The following is a 16913-nucleotide window of genomic DNA, read 5'->3' as shown; positions in this document are numbered from 1 at the left end:
GTGTGTGTGTGTGTGTGTGTGTGTTTGTTTGTCCTTGCATCCGCAGAAGTAATGGCGCCTCCAAGCCGCGCTTCAGTTCAGTCTTTTGGATTGGAGACCATTTGATAGTAGGCGAAGAAAATTTCGTAACTTTGTATGCGTATGTGCGCTTACGCCTGCGCCTTTTACCGTGCACCCCAATTGTGTTATAAATCCAGTGGTTGTATGCAATTAGTTATCTATTTTTGGTTCAGTGGATAGCATACAAGGGGTTTCACCTTTTCACAAATCTCTTCTACTAACGTCGCAGTGATTTGTGTTACGATTAAGTAGTAACATTTTTAAAAATATAAGTACTGGTGTGCCTGAAAATGTGGCTATGGGGTGTATGTAGTACTGTCTGGTTCCTTATTGAGTCTTTATTTTCAATTCTTTAAAACAATACGGATGATTCCCATCTACTTATTTTATTGCGTTCTTTAATAAAATAAATGCCTCACTTCCTCAAATACAACGTTGTTGCGTTCATGATCCAGTTTCCGGCAGTTTTCCAAGGAACATCCATTGTAGTCATTTTTTTTCTTTTTTTTATTTGTCGATACAAGAGCGGGCCGCTTTCTGTAGAGGAAGCGTAACATCTACAAGGGATTGTTGAGGTGATTGTAGCCCCACAACTTAGCACCACTATCAAGCGTTAATGAAAGGAAATGACAACGACTGTAACGCTGCGGACCCGGAGGTATCTCAACTTGTCATTCCTCCAGAACTCGAAAGGGCTCTTCATGCACATCAAATATCTGCGCTTCACTTCATGTGGAGGAAACTTGTTGACAACGGCATAGAACGTGTTATTCGTCAGAGCCGTGGTGCACCACTAACTGACCGTGTGAGGTTGTATCAAGAAGTGTTTGGTTGCATTGTTGGTCACTCAATGGGATTGGGAAAAACCATCACTGCGCTCAGTTTCTTGTTATTACTGCAAAAACACTACGCAACATCTGACAATGTAAGTAGTAAGCACCAAGTCACCGATTCCTCTGAGGCTATTGAAGACGAAGATACAGCCGAGGCACTCGTCACCGCTTCATGTATTCGCGTGCTTGTGTTAACACCGCGCAGTTGCACGTACCATTGGCAAAGTAGTGCTGAGCAGTGGATGAGTTCCAGTCTTTTCGGAGGCACGCAACTACCTTTGTACGTACCGCTCGGCAACAGTGCTATAGACGCCCTCGTGTTAAAACATTACCACGAAGGCGGTGCTCTGCTTCTTGGATATGAGGAGTATAATAAACTCGTATCCCGAGCGAGGGAAGTAGCTGGTGGTGGTCAGTCCTATTCTCGTGTTCATTCCATTTTTGACCGTAGTCGACCACCTCTACCGCTTACACGCCAAGTTGTCATGTCAGAAATGTTGGAAAGTTTTGATGTGGTTGTCTTTGATGAGTCGCATCGTTTTAAACGTCCCAAGTCGAGGCTTGTGACGGCACTCAAACAGTCTTTGCACGCTGTGCAACTGCGTATCGCACTGACGGGGACTCCGCTACAGAATCACCTTGAAGAATACGGCGTCATGCATTCAGTAGTGACAGGTGGTGCTTTCGATTTGGCTCCGTTTCGTCGTCTCTTCGCCATACCCATTGAGCGAGGCCAATGTGCCGATTCCACATATGAACAATATTTGGAGATGCAAAAATGTGTCGCTTCACTTCGGCGGTTCTTTTCCACTACTGTGCACCCGTGCGGGCCGGAGGTACTGAAGCGTGACCTTCCAGAACGGCGCGAGTACCTCATTCTTGTGGGGTTATCACCTCAGCAGGAGGACGCATACCGCTCTCTCTTGAGGCAGTTCTTTCCTGATATGAATAAGGGCGTAATATTAAACCTGCATCACAAGGCTTCACACATATGTTGTCATGCGATGATGGACAACCAACTTGTGCAGGTACTCTGCCAGAGTGTATATGTTGATGAGAATGGACGAGAAACCCATAGCAACTTAGGGGCGGGAAGGGGTGTTCAAACTCCTGGGAAAGATAGTGTTACTGATGACTGTGACAGCGAATCAAGGGAAAGTTCTCGGGATGAGTCAGAATTTAGTGGCGATATAAGCAGTTCCTCTTCGTCGACGTCTTCTAGTGCTAGTGACTTGAAAGGACAATCACAGGCAAATACGTCAAAGGAAAATGCTTCCGTAGATATTTGGCTCAAAAGGTTGCGAATTGACGAATCCCCGAAACTTAACCTGACGCTTTCCCTTCTTCGCTACATTAGTGAGGATCTTCGCGAAAAGGTGGTGCTCTTTTCCACTTACAAGAGCCACTTGTATCTTCTCATGTTTCTCCTAAGACAAAGAGGTGTCGTTTCTGAGGTTTTACATGGAGGCGTTGAGGTTAAGGAACGTCAGCTGATCATTGACCGCTTTTCGGTCGATCCATCGCTGCGTGTGTTGTTGTGCTCAACAAAGGCACTTGGTGTGGGTATCAACCTGGTCGCAGCTAATCACTGCATTCTTTTTGATGTGAGTTGGAACCCAAGTGATGACACCCAGGCAACTTATCGTCTCTACCGCTATGGCCAACGTCGGCCAGTAACAATTTATCGTATCGCTACAGAGGGAACTTTCGAGCATGTTGTGTTCTTTTACGCTCTGAGTAAATCGTGGATCCACAAAAAGATTGTTGATGTATCCGATCCCGCTCGGTACGATCGCCACGTAAAAGAAAATTATTTCATCTATCCTTGTCCACTTCCCGTTGATTTTGAACAAGTCGATGGAAAACCTGAGGTTCGTACTAAACTTCCAAACGGTGAGGCGCTGCAGAAAAAATGGCGGGATTACGCTTCCCTTCACTGCCCCTCTTTACTCCATACCGCACGAGACGGCACGTTTGCGTGGATTAGGGCGATTACGGAGTATTCCTTTTTGGTGCGTGACAGCACTGAGGAGGCCATAAGGGAGATGGGATTGCGATTTGAGGCGGAAAGGCGAAAACCTTTGATGCCCGTTGTGATTGAAAAAGTAATGGGAGGAAGTCGGCCTGTGCAGGAGAAAACGGGGAACACCATGCAACGTTGTGAACCATCCCTACAGGTATGTTTAAGCGGATGCGCTGATCAACTGGTGTCGATGGCCAGCCAGGGGCAAGCTCATCATGAAGAAGTCCAGCGGCATGTGGCAGACGTAAGCAAACAAGAAATGGAGAAAAGACTCACTTGTCTTCTCGCAAAGGTGCTCGGTGTTCCTGAGCCAGCTGGAGGATTAGTTGAAGTGGTCACACTTATCTTCCATTTAGGTGTAGATCACGTTATGCAGGAAACACTTAACAAAGCACCTTACGCGAAGCTACGTTCAGTTCTCAACGCTAGAGTTCTAAATAGCAAATTATCGGAAAAATCACTACAAAACTCACTGAAATTTAAGCCGTTCACTCTCTTCGCCATCATGGCACCAACTGAGGTGACATACACCTTAACAGAGTTAGGTTTCAACAGACCATTTGCCCCTCATTGTACACTTGTTGGTGTGCGTTGCGCTCTACGGAGCAACAATATATCTCGTGATACGCTTCAAGAGCTGTACAATCTTTTGGCTTCTGCAAGCGCCGACGTTAATATTGGAACTGGTGGTGCCGTAACAGCGGCAGATGTTGAAGCTGTGATGCTGAAGTGCATGGAAAGTTATTGGCCACCGTACGCCGGAATGGCACTGCCTGCTCCTACAAAGGGCGCAGAACAGAGACGCAGCCTTGCGGAGCGCGCCTTACGAGTAGCGGGGGAGCATACAACCGGTTTTGTGCTGCCGAGGGAAGCAGCGCGATATGTTGGAATATCTCCTTTAACTGACCGGTGTGATGTTTACCAGTGTCAGCGGTGCAATGATGGATTGATGGAGCGTATGCTACCTGAATATGTGCTGAAATGCGGTCGTTGTCACTACAATGCAGAATTTGACTTACAGTCGCAACCTGAGACGCACCACGCATGTGCAGTGTATCAGTTTTCCGTTGTCTGTGGATTGTTAGATGCTTTTTCACATTTTGAGAGCCTGAAGAAGGCATTTGTGCCTTTAGAGTGTCGGGGCGTGCTGCACGCTCTGAGGCGACTCCGTCAGTTGTCGAAGGTATACACTCCAAAAGAGTTTATTTCCAGTGTGCTGCGTTTTGGAGTGGAGAGTTTTTTGCAGGAGTTGCCAGAGCCGACGCTTGGTCTTCTGCGCTTACAATGCGGGGCTAAAGATGTTGATACTTTGAAGGATATCCTCTTATCGGATTCCAGTTTCGCATTGTCCAACTGTGTTCACACGCATGTGCGGCAGATGCTGATAAACTGGTTGAAGTCGAACACAGTAGCAAGTAGTGGGATGCACATTGTTACAATGCCGGAGGCGCTTATTATACTGGCACTTCAGCTCTTAGGTAAAAGATACAAGGGGGAGAATGGATTTGCCAAAGATGTACTCTCTGAGGCACAAAGCGGTAATCTTTGCGGTAACGCGGCGTTGCTGCGGTTCGTATGTGACGCAGTTGTGAAGCTCAAATACATCGAGCGGTTGTTGGAACGCCCTCTCACACGTGCAACTTTAGACGCTTTTATGATGGACTACGCAACGCCTAGCGGCGGAAGTAGTGAAAGTGAGGGTAGCAAACCTGACGAGCAGTTGAACGGACAGGAGAAGTCTGATGATGAGGAATCAAAAGTGGACGAAGAAGATGAGGAAATGCATTCGCTCTCGACAAACAGTGCTTCTTCCCCCTCATTTCGTCCTGACTCGAGGAAACGGCAGCGCTCTCCTTCCCTTTGCATGTCCGAGGCCACCGTCTTGTCAACAGTGCAGTCATCCTCCTATTCATCATGTTATCCTGGAGGTGAATCGTTGGAGACATCTGTCAGTGAAGATCGGGCGGAGTCCGTCGCCTACGAAGCAATGGAGGAAGGTGACATACAGATGGTGCGATCTGCTCACTTCTGGGCATCACACTGTGAAGTATATGGAATCAGCAGCACGGAGACCCATACTATTCAAATAGACGGTGAAGGATGTACTGCGAATGTGCTACATCCACCTCCTAACAGCTTCTGGGCACGTGAAGTCCATGGAGCAACACACGACGGAATGCGGATATCCAGTGTGATTGATCTGTTTCTTGAGAAATTATTCGTATTATCTGCTTCGGTGCGCGTCATCAAGTAGAAGCGTCTTGAACTCGTTCAGTAAAACTTTTCGCTTTTTCGGTGTTTTGTTCAGGTGTGATTACCTGATTTTTATCTGGTGAACTTCTTCGTGTTGCCGCCCTTTGTCAAAGCTGCCTCTTTACAGTTTTTTTTATTTTCACGATTATTCGCTGTTGTCTTGTGATATACTGTGACGATCTAATTAATTATTATTATTACTTTCTTATCATGGTGTCATATAATTGTTTACATTATTGTCGTTCCATCTTTCCACTATCGTCAACTCTGCCGTGTTGTGTACTTATGTCCGTGAGTTAGTTATTGGGTAGGACTAGCGAAGGAGAGGGCATAGCGATGAGTGATTACGGAGATTCTTTTGATAGCAGCGCGTCGAGCAGTACAACAACTCCTTCGTCATCGCTAACTTCAGCGTCTTCTTCGCAACAGGAGAGTGAGAAGGCAACATCGGATACTAAAGAGTTAACATCCGTTGTATCTCCACTTGCTGCGTTGCCTGTGCCTTTACCACTCCCAGTTCCCGTCGCAGCTCCAGTTCCTGCACCAGTGCTAAGTCCTCAACCAGCTTCTGGAGTGTCTTCGGAGGTTACTGCTGCGGATGCGCCAACCTTAAAACCTACTGATAACTTGCCCACTCCCGATATCGCTGCAGCACCTCGCGAAGCCGTCGACTCGCAGGAGCCACCGATGCGCAGCCCAAGAAATTCGACGGCGTCCAAAACGCTCGTTAACACGAGCGATTCTGCGTACGAGGCACCGGGGGGTGATCTCGCTGCGGCAGATACAGTGGCTTATAAGCGTCTTACGTCCTATGTGGCATTCAACCAGAGTTCTGATGGATCAGTAGCTGCTGAATGCGCAAACACCTCTAGTTTTAGCGGAAAGCGGGAAGCAAGTGCTGATGATGATACGAAGGTACCCAAGATGGATGAACCCACGGGTCCGGTAGCTACTCTAGAAGAAAATTCAGAAACAGCAACCGCAGCCGGAGTTGAGGAATCATCTACAGTCGACGGCAGTAGCGCTTTCAGCACTCTGTCACAGCACTTAAGCAAGACAGTTACGCACGCAAAGTTGTGTGCCGAAATGGCGTCAGTTACGAAGGGTCCCAGTGACGAAGTACGGACAGGTGGTGATGGTGTCATGCATCCATCTGGAGACGGCGGGGGGCCGATGATCACGGCGAACGTACCTGCAGCTGCAACCACGATGCTGAAACCTTTGATGTCACTACCGCCTCTGCCATCAGCAGCGGAGAGTATGACTCTAAAGGCGGATTTTCCACTGCCCTCAACGTCCCCGTCCCCTGATGGACTTATCCCTGAGCGTATTGCATTCGCAGCACAGTCGATTCAAAGCATGCCAATACCTCCACCGTTGCCTCCTGCTCCACTTTCAGGCATTAAATCAGGAATGATGCCGAGCCTGGATAACGCTCCCGCATCAAGCTTCTACCTGCCGCCGCCACCGCTGGCCCAATCGCGGGAGCCACCGGTGAACAATAAAATCGTAGAGCTTCGAGAAACCTCCGAAGCAGTGGAAAAATTGGTGCGGGCGTTTGCTCTCTTGCGTGGCCATAACCCCACCGGCTCTAGGGGAGCTGCTGCCGACATTTCTGAGGTATCCTTCGCGCCCAATGAACTTGCACGGATGTCGAGTCTGCGCCAAGAACATGGCGTGGGTGACTCGGCCACGATAAAGACTTCCCAAACGCACCGTCGCCGCCCGTTGCGGAGCGGTATGCCAAAAACGCACGTGGAAGAAAGTGATGAGAACCAGAAGGCGTCACAACAGATAAATGAAGCGGCAGTGGAAGAGGCTGTCTTGAGTCTTGTAATGGAGATGATGCAGCAAGATCCTCAACAAATGTCCAAAGCAAGTAGTAGTCGCCGCTTTCTTCAACCAGCATGTGAATTGATTGGAATGGATGATTTTCGCTATTCGCACCATCGGAGCTCAAAACGGCAGCGGGGCCCGCGGCCACAGGCGGCCCCACTCTCAGTATTTGGGGGTGGAATGCAGGCGTTCGCGCCTGATGATGATGGGGCGGCTGAAAGTTTATACAATAGTGTCATAGAAGCTTTGGGTAAGTATGTATGGTCACATGTGGAAGAATCATCGCTGCGAGGCGAGAGACCGACCTTTCCCCCTGTAAGCGCCCACTGTGCCATAGCTTTGCAACTAGATCTTTTATCGGTTTGTTTGCAGGTGATTGAGACCCGACTTACCCACCGTGGTAATGTTGCGGATGGACCCGTATGGATCCAGTATGACGGCCCCCGTGAATCCGAACCTCTTGCTCGAAACGCCGCTCACTGCCTTCCGTTTGAATCTATTGACGTAAAGACAAGTCGACGACCCGTCTTCCGTTTAGAGTATTGGGTGACCCGTGAGAACATGTGGGCAGTTGCAGAGGCACTCGTCTCTTCTGTTCGTGGTGGGATCCTTGATGGCGGTGACGGTTACGGCGTATTCAATGCAAAGAGTACTACATACGTGGACCCCGATACATTATTCCCTACTCGTGTACCATATTTTTCATTACTTCCAGGGGACTCGTCTCGCCCACCGCGTGAGGAATGCTCACCGTCGCCTGGGAAGAAGTTTTTTACAAACACAAGAAGAAGCGACAAGGATAGCGAGGATGAGGCAACAGATAAGCCATGTGCAGAGCATTTCCACCTTGAACCACCTGCACTTCAAGCTATTGCCCATGCAGTTTCTACTGTTGGAACTGAGATTCTCGAAGAAAACATCAACGCTGCGCGAGGTGACTACAAACAAAATTACGGCGATGCAACATGCGCTGTGGTGGAAGCTGTGCGTGAGCTACTGGAGGACGCAAACATTCGTGCTGCGGTACGGCGCCGTGCCAAGGCGAAGATGAAAGATATCGCTCAGCGCCGTGAGGTGGAGGGGCAGCTGAGTCGTGAGGAAAAGGAACGTTCTATTATTGCCGCGGCTGAGGCGGAAGCCGAGCAGGTGGTACAGAGGATCTTGCAAGAACTGCGTGTTGAAGAGGCAAGGAATGTGTAACATAAGAAAAAACACGGTGTTCTCGACTCTTCTTGACGATGCTCCGTTACTAGCGCACATTAATAACACTTTCTTGCATATATATACATATTTGTGTGCGCAACTCAATCCATGTGCTGACCCCAGCATTTTTGCGAAGGTGCCAGTTGATTCTTAATATCATCTATCGGTATGTATACGCGTGCGTGTTTGTGTGGAACCGTCTTCTTGTTCATATTGGCTGTTGTTATTTGTATTTTTGGACGTGGGAGGGAAGAAATGGTGTTGACTTACATTATTGGTTTTTTTGTATGGTAAATATTCGCACCGGTGAGGTGGTTATCTACGTGATGTGTTTTTGTAGGTGCTTTCCCCCTTTCACTGAACAGTTCATTATCCAAAAAAAAAAACTCTTATACCCGCGCTACTGCCTCCGAACAACAGAAGTTTTGGCGATTGACATTCTCCCACTTGTACACAGGTACACGCGCGCACGTATATTTGTATTAACACGTACAAAGAGTATTTTCCTCCCGAAAAGTACAGTGGATTAAACCTGCCGCTTGCTTGAAGTGAAGTTAAAGTGCTGGAGAGGGTAAGGAGGTATTCACTTTGGATTTACGGGAAACTCAAAGCGCCCAGCACACTGGAACTCCCAGAACTGTAATTATCAAACGAAAAGATCGTCGAAGTAATTTGATACAAACAGGAAGTGGCATTACATCAGACGAGCGGCCAGTACCTGCGTGCAACTCAGTCAAGTGGAAAATTCTTTGTGTGAAGGTAAAGGAAGGGATCAAAAAAAAAAAAAAGAGGAATACTGTGTAAAGGTCCGTGTGCTCTTGTGGGTTGTTTGGTCGTGGTAGCAGTTGACGTTTCGAGCACACGGTGTTAAATCTCCATGGAGGGCCGCAAGGGAAAAACCTCGCAGTTACGAGGAGGACCTAAGCATGGCCATCCAAGTGGGAGCAGATCCAACCTTCGCTCGCGTCAAAGGGATGGAAACCGACACTGGTCTCCTTCACACCGCGACTCACGTGACTACAAGAAGCGGTTTCGCAGTCCGTCTCCAAACAGTGGAAGTGTGAGCCGTAGTAGCAGCCGGGGAAGCGCTTCCTACAGCGGTAGTAGTGTCAGCGACAGTTACAGCAGTGACAGTAGCGCACGCTTTGATTTCAGGCGCCGGCGCTGGTCACCGAGCCACCGCAGTGGTGGAACTGCGGGAGCGTTGTCATATTCCAAAGGGTATGATGTAGGGGATAGTGATGCAGTGTTAGATCACCCTACTACAGATTGGGTTTGTGGTGTGTGTAGCAACCCCAATTCTGTGAACCGTGAGGACTGTTACAGGTGCGGAGCCACTTTCTCCGCTAGTGTAAATGCAGTCCCCAGTGAAGAAGTTAAGGTTTCCAATATTCCAAACGGGGTGACTTTTGCGGATATTGGACAGAGACTTGGTGAATACTTTTCGCAGTACGGTGACACGTGCCGTATTATTGCCCACGATATGGATAATGTTGATACTGACGAAAGTGGTGGAAGTGCTTACTTATTATTTGAAGGTGTGGTTGAGGCTACGAAGGCGTTGACGTACGCCCGCTCAGCGTTGCTTTTGGGTGACATTCGGTGCCCCATGGAGTTTTCGCTGCAGGGACGCGCAAAAAAGAAATTGAATGACGTATGGGAAAGAAATGGTGAAGGTAGTGATGATCGGCGTGGTGGTGTCAGTCTATTACCTGCTCCACCACCTGCTGTTGAGGGTCTCCCAGATGATTTGCAACCCGCCGTATGGAAACCTGTGGAAAACTTCCCTTCCGTAGAGGCAGAAATGAATTATTTGGATATGCTTTCGCATCACTGGTCAAAGCTATCTCAAGCGCAAAAAGACTACTATGATGAAGGTGTGCGTAGGGCTCTTGCTGCTCAACGTCGAAAGCAACCTTCGCAGCAAGTGACCGAAACCTCCGCTACATCTAGGGGAGAAACTAATACTGTTAATGCGCCTACCTCGAGTGGTAACCCATCACCACAAGGCAACGGATCGTCACTTGAGAGTATCAAGAAGCGCTTAGAAGAGAAGAAAAAGTCAATGCAAAACGTAACGGAGGTTCCAAAAGTTGCCGCGTCACTGAAAGAGCGATTGGCGATGAAAAAAGCCCAACTATCATCAGCAGCCAAGCCAGGAAATGCAACAGAGTCTGATGCCGTTGGTTCAACTACGGCGGTGTCCTCAACTTTCTCACCACCGTCTACAGCATCAGTCCTCCCACCATCACAAAAGGAATCCGCAGCGTCACAACAACACTTATTCTTTGGGATCCCGATACCCCCCAGATTCCCTGCCAAAACGGATTATTTATTGAATTCCAAGTCGCTCCCCGCTCGCGCCGGTGTGATATTCCGTTACGTACCCCCGGCGGTGGCGGAGCGTATTTTGCAGCCCCCACTGCTACCGCATTCCTCCTGATGGCTCATACTTGGTGTCCCTTCCACTTATTATTATTACTATTATTTTCTCTTCTCCTTCTGGTTTGACGTTACTTCACGGAACACACAAACGCAAACATGCGCAGACATTTTTACCCGTGTGCCAATACGGATGGATAACACGTGTTGCAGTAACTGCGTTATCTTCCTTCCCGTGGCTGCGATTTGTCCCATTTTGCCTTCGGTTCGTTGTTTGACCCGTAGTTTCTCCCATCACTCGTGCCTAAAGTTCACCTTATTCTTTTTTGCTATTTTAACACAGCGTACATAGACCAGAAGGGGGAGCTATTGTTATTATTGTCATTTTTTTTTTCGTGAAAAAGAAAAGAGAGGAGGATAATAACTTAATAGGGTGTAATTGGAGAAAAGGGAGGGTAGGTGGACGTGGTACCGTAAAGCATTTTTGAAAGAATTGTAAGACTTCAGGATGACTGGGCGGAAGCGTGTTATGTGGGATGAAAAGAACCTCGAAGACAACGAGGAATATCGACGTACTCATCCCGTCACGATGCACATAACAGAACCAAAAACACCGTTTCAGTATCCCGAGGACGAGGAAGATTTTGAAGAAGCATTAGAGAGAAATGATGACGGCGGTGGTGATGAGGTTGAAAACGGTGGTACGTGGGACCCAAAAGTAAATGAACTCGCACGACAAGTTCGAGAGGAGTTTCGCAAGGAGGCGCCTGTGGTGGTGGCGCCAGTGGCTCCAAGCGGGCGACCGATGTTGTCAGATGAAGTTGTGAGCGGTGAGGCGTTGGAAAAACAGCGGGCAGCTGAGTTCAAAACTATGCGCAAAGCTGTTTATGCGGACGAGGGGGCGCGAGTAAAGGCACTGTTAGGCAAAGGCAACACCTTTGATGATGATGATGATGATGGTGATGATAATAACGAGGAGGAGGAGGGAGAGGAAGGGAAGAAGGCGGAGGATAGCAATGGCATAGGTGAAAAGTAACTTGGACATATGAGAGGTCAGATCGGTATTTAACTTACCACCTTCCCCTGTATATTTTCCCCTTGTGAACAAAGGTGTTCCCTCTGACTCATGTTTTCCTTCCGGATGAGATGTGCATGTATATATATATATGGTAATCATGCACAAGACGGTCGTGATGGTTTTTTTGTCAACGGAGTAATTAACAATCTTTTCTTAGGCGGCGCTTCTAATTCTGTTTTGCTTACTCGTTTATTTACCTCTATGTGCCGAGTTGTGCAGCTAGTATAAACCTTTCACTGTGTGAGTACTTCTATCTATCTATATGTATATATATACATATATAGATAGATAGCGATTTGTGTGGGCATGCATGCCGATTGGAATATGCGTAACTGTTTCTCTGAAGATGCCCCGTTACGGGGATGAGAAAGTGTGTATAGGGACGCGCAATGCCGCCAATTGACTTCATTTGTTTTTTCGTTCATTTTTATCTTTTCCCACCTGTTTTTCCTCCGCTCTTAATGTGTTCTACTTGAAGAAGAGAACGTTTGAGCGAAGAAGTGCCACATCGGGCTATCACCCTTGTTCATCATTTAGCTGTTGAAACAAAAAAAGGGGGCATTTCCCTCTCTGGTCGGTATTTCCGCTGTTGCATGTGATGTATTTCATTATTTGTCTCCTTTTTTTTCCCCCTCATATGTCTCTCCTCTGGTGTAATGAGGGGTTTGCTAGTGGTGAAGGGAAAAGCTGATTTCCGTATCCGATGTTTAGTGCTAAGAGAAAGGATGTGGCCGAGGCACTCATAGGTTTTTTACACGCCATCTTCACTAGCTTTTACGTGGATGTTTTTATTGGGCAATACGTTTTGGTAGGCGACCGTGATGAAAACATGGGGCCTACGCACGACAATGGTAATCACATCGATAGAACTATTAGTAGTAGACGCAGCGACGGGGGTGCGATATGGTACCTTGCGCTGACGCAGTTACTGTACTTTTTTTTGCTTCTGAAAAATAGTGTTATCTTCAGGCAACATGCCAGCACGGCTACATTTTCGTCGTTTCCCCTGCGACGGTTGTCTTCGTTGCCAGTGTGCGGAACTTTATTGTCCTTTTGTTTTGCATTAATGTGGTTCCCTCTCGATCTGCCGTTTCTCAACGCAGCTACATCGTTTACGCTGTTAACGGCTGCTTATCAGGCACTATTTGCTCGTTGCAGGAAATTTGTGGATGCCCTTTCGAGAAGTTCGCTAAGGCGTCCGGAGGGTAATATCGCCTGTACGCTTTTTGCGGCAGTAGGCGTGACCGTGGCGTGTTGGCTCCACGGCATTCCCAACAATCCACAACCAATGCGGTGCTTCACAACCTTTTGTGCGGTTGGTGGGGCCGTCGGTTTTTTTGCTTGTGGTCGCCAGAAATCGCATTCGAACTCGTGTTTTGGAGCTGACATTACGGAAGGTGATGACGGGGACGTGCTGCAGGAAGCGGTGTGGTTTGTACAACAGACCATGCTCCGCAGCAGCATGAAGGTTGCTTTGCTGTTGTGGATGTTTCAGGGATACAATGGCTTGATTGCTACGAGTTTCATTAGCGTGTTTCTTACTGCTTGCCACGATACAATTCCGCTTCCTCTTCGAGGGTTGTTGCTGTTTATCGTTTTCGTATTGCCGCAGGGGACAGACACGGTTTTGGCGTCATTCAAAAGGGTGGTTGGAAAGAAGCGCCTTGTCGCCCTTCTTCTTGCATTGCTAGCGTTCATTGGCTTTTTGTTTATCCTCGTGGCATTGCGGGATCACTTGTTTATTTTACACATGAGCTCAACAGCATCCACGTTGTCTTTTGCGGTCCTGCTTGTTATGCATCGGCTGATGATTGATACATTGAGTCGTGTCCAAAGTTGGGTCCTCCGCGATGTGGTGGAGGAAGACACAGTTATTTTCTGTCGCCCCAAGCCAATGACGGCAAATGTGCAATTGCTACTTGATAGTGCTTCTCAACTTGTGCAGTGCGTGGCACTGGTTCTAACTTCCCTCCATCTAGTGAGCGTTTCAAGCGGGAAAAGCGTAAAACCATTCAAAGCCGCGTGGGTCGTGGGTTGCCCGACTTTAGTCATGTCAGTAGTGATGTTGTTGATTTGGGTGCGATGGTACAACTTGGAAGGTTCACATTTGCAGTTTGTGAAGATGGCAATGCGGAAGCGTGCGGACGGGTCCGATCCAGTTGTTTAATGCTAGTTTAGAATTCAAATTTGTTTGCTAGTTTGTTTTCTCGTCTCGATCTTGTTGACCAGACGACTTCTTCCTTGTGTAGTTTCTATTCGTCATTTTATATTCGCACAGGGAGTCGAGCAACAACTCTGTCAGATACACATTTTGTTCTCCGCACATTTATGGAAGCAATTGCTTCCGTGTGTTTAGTGCATAGAAAACACTTGCTGTGAAGTATTTTCATGCTCTTGTCACTGTAATCTTCCTTTCTTTTTTTTTTTACAACATAACGTCGGCTTAATAAGACATTTTTATGTCATTTCTCTCTCTTTCTCTCTCTACGCAACCTCTTAACTTATTCTGTTGTTGTTAATGTGTTGTTTAATTCGGTGTATTACCAATCACCCATTCTTACTTGCTACCATCCGTTAGAATTTACGTTTTCCCTTCACCGTTTCTTCCCTTTGAATAAGCACTTCAATCACTTCGCTAGCGGCACGGTTTCAAGTGTCAAAAGGAAGGCAAAGCAAAGATAACGGTGAGTATTATTGCTTATATTATATATATATAATTATCAATACATATTTGTGAAGACAACGAAGGAATAGTGAGGAAAAAGAAAAAGAAGAAAGAAAAAAAAGAGAGAAGGAACAGAATAAGCAATTCTGATTTTGCTCCGAAGAATAATATGACATCCCGACCCTTGACGGGGTTGCGGGCGCCCTCGTCTATGGGAGTGGCAGGTGGACTCGTCACAGCAGGTATGAGACCAACAACAACATCAGGTGGTGGCACAACGTTAGGACGCATTCAGGCAAAGATTCAAGACGGTAATTTCACCGCCACGGTATACGGGTACATTCGAGATCATAAATATGACGAAGCAATTGAGGTGCTTCTCCTTCAATTGGACGAGTTCCCGCGTAGCCGCGCAGCCATTTCCCTCATTGCCTACTGCTACTACCACGTTGGGGATTTTGCGGAGGCGGCACGCATGTATCAACAGCTAGTAAAGATATGCCCAAATGTGGAAGAATACCGTGTTTATCTCTGCCAATCACTTTATAAAGCTGGAGCGTACGTGGAAGCAAGCAAGATGTGCACTATGATCGAGTCTGAGCAATATTCCATGCGGTTGATGAAGTTGCAGGCCTCGATAGCGTACGAACAGGAGGAAATTCCACAAACAAAGTCATTCTTGGAAAAATGCCCGCCAGAGGACCCTGAAGTAATTATACTGCAGGGTTGTGTATTGTGCAATGAAGGCAGTTATGAGGAAGCGCTAGCAAAGTTTCAGGAGGCGCAGGCTGGTTTGGGTTTCAAGCCAGATCTTGCGTACAACATTGCTTTAACGTACTACCGGATGCAACAGTACGGACCATCACTCAAGCACATCGCGGAAATTATTGAGCGCGGGATTCAAGAACACCCGGAACTTAATATTGGGAGCAACACGGAAGGTAATGAAGCGAGATCTGTGGGTAACACTCAGTTATTGAAGGAAACCGCTCTCGTAGAAGCGTTTAACCTAAAAACAGCTATAGAGTTCATGATGAAGAACATGTCGGCAGCTAAAGAGGCCCTTACTGACATGCCACCCCGTCTGCAAGAGGAACTCGATCCCGTTACGCTGCACAACACTGCTCTGGTAAACATGCCAGAAGATCCATCTATTGGTTTCAGCAAGCTGAACTTCCTACTTCAAAATCCACCCTTTCCGCCGGAAACGTTCCAAAACCTATTATTGTTTTACTGTAAGTACCAGTACTTTGATCTTGCGGCTGATGTTCTTGCGGAGAACCCCCACCTCAGCTGGAAGTACCTCTCGCAGCAGAACCAGTCGCTATATGACTTTCTTGACGGATTAATTACAGCGCAGACATCACCTGCTGAGGCCTACCGAAAGTTTGACATATTAGCCCAGCACCACATTGACCAACTTCGTAGGCTCACGAAGAAGCTTCAGGATGCAAAACAGAACCAAGACAAGAACAGCGTCCGCACTGCATTGCGAAACTATGACGAGGCGTTGGAGGATTACATTCCTGTGCTAATGGCTCAGGCAAATATTTACTGGGAAATTGAAAACTATCCGATGGTCGAAAAGCTGTTCCGTCAGTCTGCAGAATTTTGTTCTGAGCACGAGATTTGGAAGCTGAACGTAGCCCATGTATTTTTCATGCAGGAAACTAAATTTCGTGAAGCAATTCGTTACTATGAACCTGTAGTGGAGGCAAATGAGGAAAATTTACTTAACTGCAGTGCCATTGTGTTGGCCAACTTGTGCGTAGCGTACATTATGACGGCACTCAATGATAAGGCGGAGGAAATTATGAGGCGCATCGAGCGTGAGGAAGAGAAACTTCTTTATGTGGATCCAGAAAAGCAACCACTTCATTTGTGCATTGTGAACCTCGTTATCGGTACGCTGTACTGCTCCAAAGGGAATTTTGAGTTTGGTATTTCTCGCATCGTTAAATCTTTAGAGCCATACCATCGCAAAATCATGACCGATACGTGGTTTTATGCCAAACGTTGCTTCCTTGCCCTTGCCATGCATCTTGCCAAACATATGGTTGTTCTAAAAGACGGAACGTTTGATGAGATTCTTAATTTCTTTGATCAGGCAGATCGCTACGGGGAGAAGATACCTGCCTTCGTACATCCCGATCCTAGCAAGCAGGAAAACACATCCAAGAACACCGTGCGCTGGGAGGCGCGGCAACTTAAGCATTTATATTTGCATATGCGTGAGTAATTTACTTACCTGAAAAGGGTGTACACCGTTACACTTCGACATTTCCTCCTGCTCCTTCTCTTCTCTTCTCTTCCCTCCCCGCCCCTTCCCTTCCTTTCAGATTTGATTTCCTTTCACTATTTCATATTTAAGAGAGGCGTAACAGTTTTTGTCTTTTATCCTGTTTTTCAGTGATGAGTACTTCGAATTCGTCACAGTAAACTGCTACTTTGTTGCGTCTTGCTTGCAGAGGAAGGAGTGAGGAGTGATGTAAAAGAGAAGAAAGTGGGTCCCGGTGTACACTGGAGAGAGAGAGAGAAAAGGGGGAGGGGATCAAAAAAGAAAAATTATAGAAGAGAAGA

At 47.2% G+C, this 16913-nt stretch overlaps 6 protein-coding genes across 6 annotated transcripts; all 6 read left to right on the top strand.

Annotated features, from left to right (window-relative positions):
• Positions 1-676: 676 nt before the first annotated feature.
• Positions 677-5170, top strand: TEOVI_000478400 (SNF2 DNA repair protein, putative; the record flags this gene model as incomplete). Its single annotated transcript, XM_067222161.1, has 1 exon — positions 677-5170. One exon carries the CDS (start codon positions 677-679, stop codon positions 5168-5170), a length of 4494 nt encoding a protein of 1497 aa, XP_067078262.1.
• A 335-nt stretch (positions 5171-5505) lies between these two features.
• Positions 5506-8205, top strand: TEOVI_000478300 (uncharacterized protein; the record flags this gene model as incomplete). The annotated part of the gene is made up of 1 exon (XM_067222160.1): positions 5506-8205. The coding sequence occupies one exon, from the start codon at positions 5506-5508 to the stop codon at positions 8203-8205; it is 2700 nt and encodes an 899-aa protein (XP_067078261.1).
• An 880-nt stretch (positions 8206-9085) lies between these two features.
• On the top strand, positions 9086-10651 carry TEOVI_000478200 (RNA-binding protein, putative; the record flags this gene model as incomplete). Its single annotated transcript, XM_067222159.1, has 1 exon — positions 9086-10651. One exon carries the CDS (start codon positions 9086-9088, stop codon positions 10649-10651), a length of 1566 nt encoding a protein of 521 aa, XP_067078260.1.
• Positions 10652-11098: 447 nt separating this feature from the next.
• Positions 11099-11626, top strand: TEOVI_000478100 (Protein phosphatase inhibitor 2 (IPP-2), putative; the record flags this gene model as incomplete). The annotated part of the gene is made up of 1 exon (XM_067222158.1): positions 11099-11626. The coding sequence occupies one exon, from the start codon at positions 11099-11101 to the stop codon at positions 11624-11626; it is 528 nt and encodes a 175-aa protein (XP_067078259.1).
• A 745-nt stretch (positions 11627-12371) lies between these two features.
• On the top strand, positions 12372-13835 carry TEOVI_000478000 (uncharacterized protein; the record flags this gene model as incomplete). The annotated part of the gene is made up of 1 exon (XM_067222157.1): positions 12372-13835. One exon carries the CDS (start codon positions 12372-12374, stop codon positions 13833-13835), a length of 1464 nt encoding a protein of 487 aa, XP_067078258.1.
• A 667-nt stretch (positions 13836-14502) lies between these two features.
• Positions 14503-16572, top strand: TEOVI_000477900 (Putative intraflagellar transport protein B2; the record flags this gene model as incomplete). Its single annotated transcript, XM_067222156.1, has 1 exon — positions 14503-16572. One exon carries the CDS (start codon positions 14503-14505, stop codon positions 16570-16572), a length of 2070 nt encoding a protein of 689 aa, XP_067078257.1.
• Positions 16573-16913: the final 341 nt, after the last annotated feature.

This window comes from Trypanosoma equiperdum (genome assembly GCF_001457755.1).
Source record: "Trypanosoma equiperdum strain OVI genome assembly, contig: ctg_1574, whole genome shotgun sequence".
NCBI classification, from domain to species: domain Eukaryota; phylum Euglenozoa; class Kinetoplastea; order Trypanosomatida; family Trypanosomatidae; genus Trypanosoma; species Trypanosoma equiperdum.
Note: the sequence above shows the minus strand (reverse complement) of the source record. Positions and strands in the feature narration are given on the sequence as shown.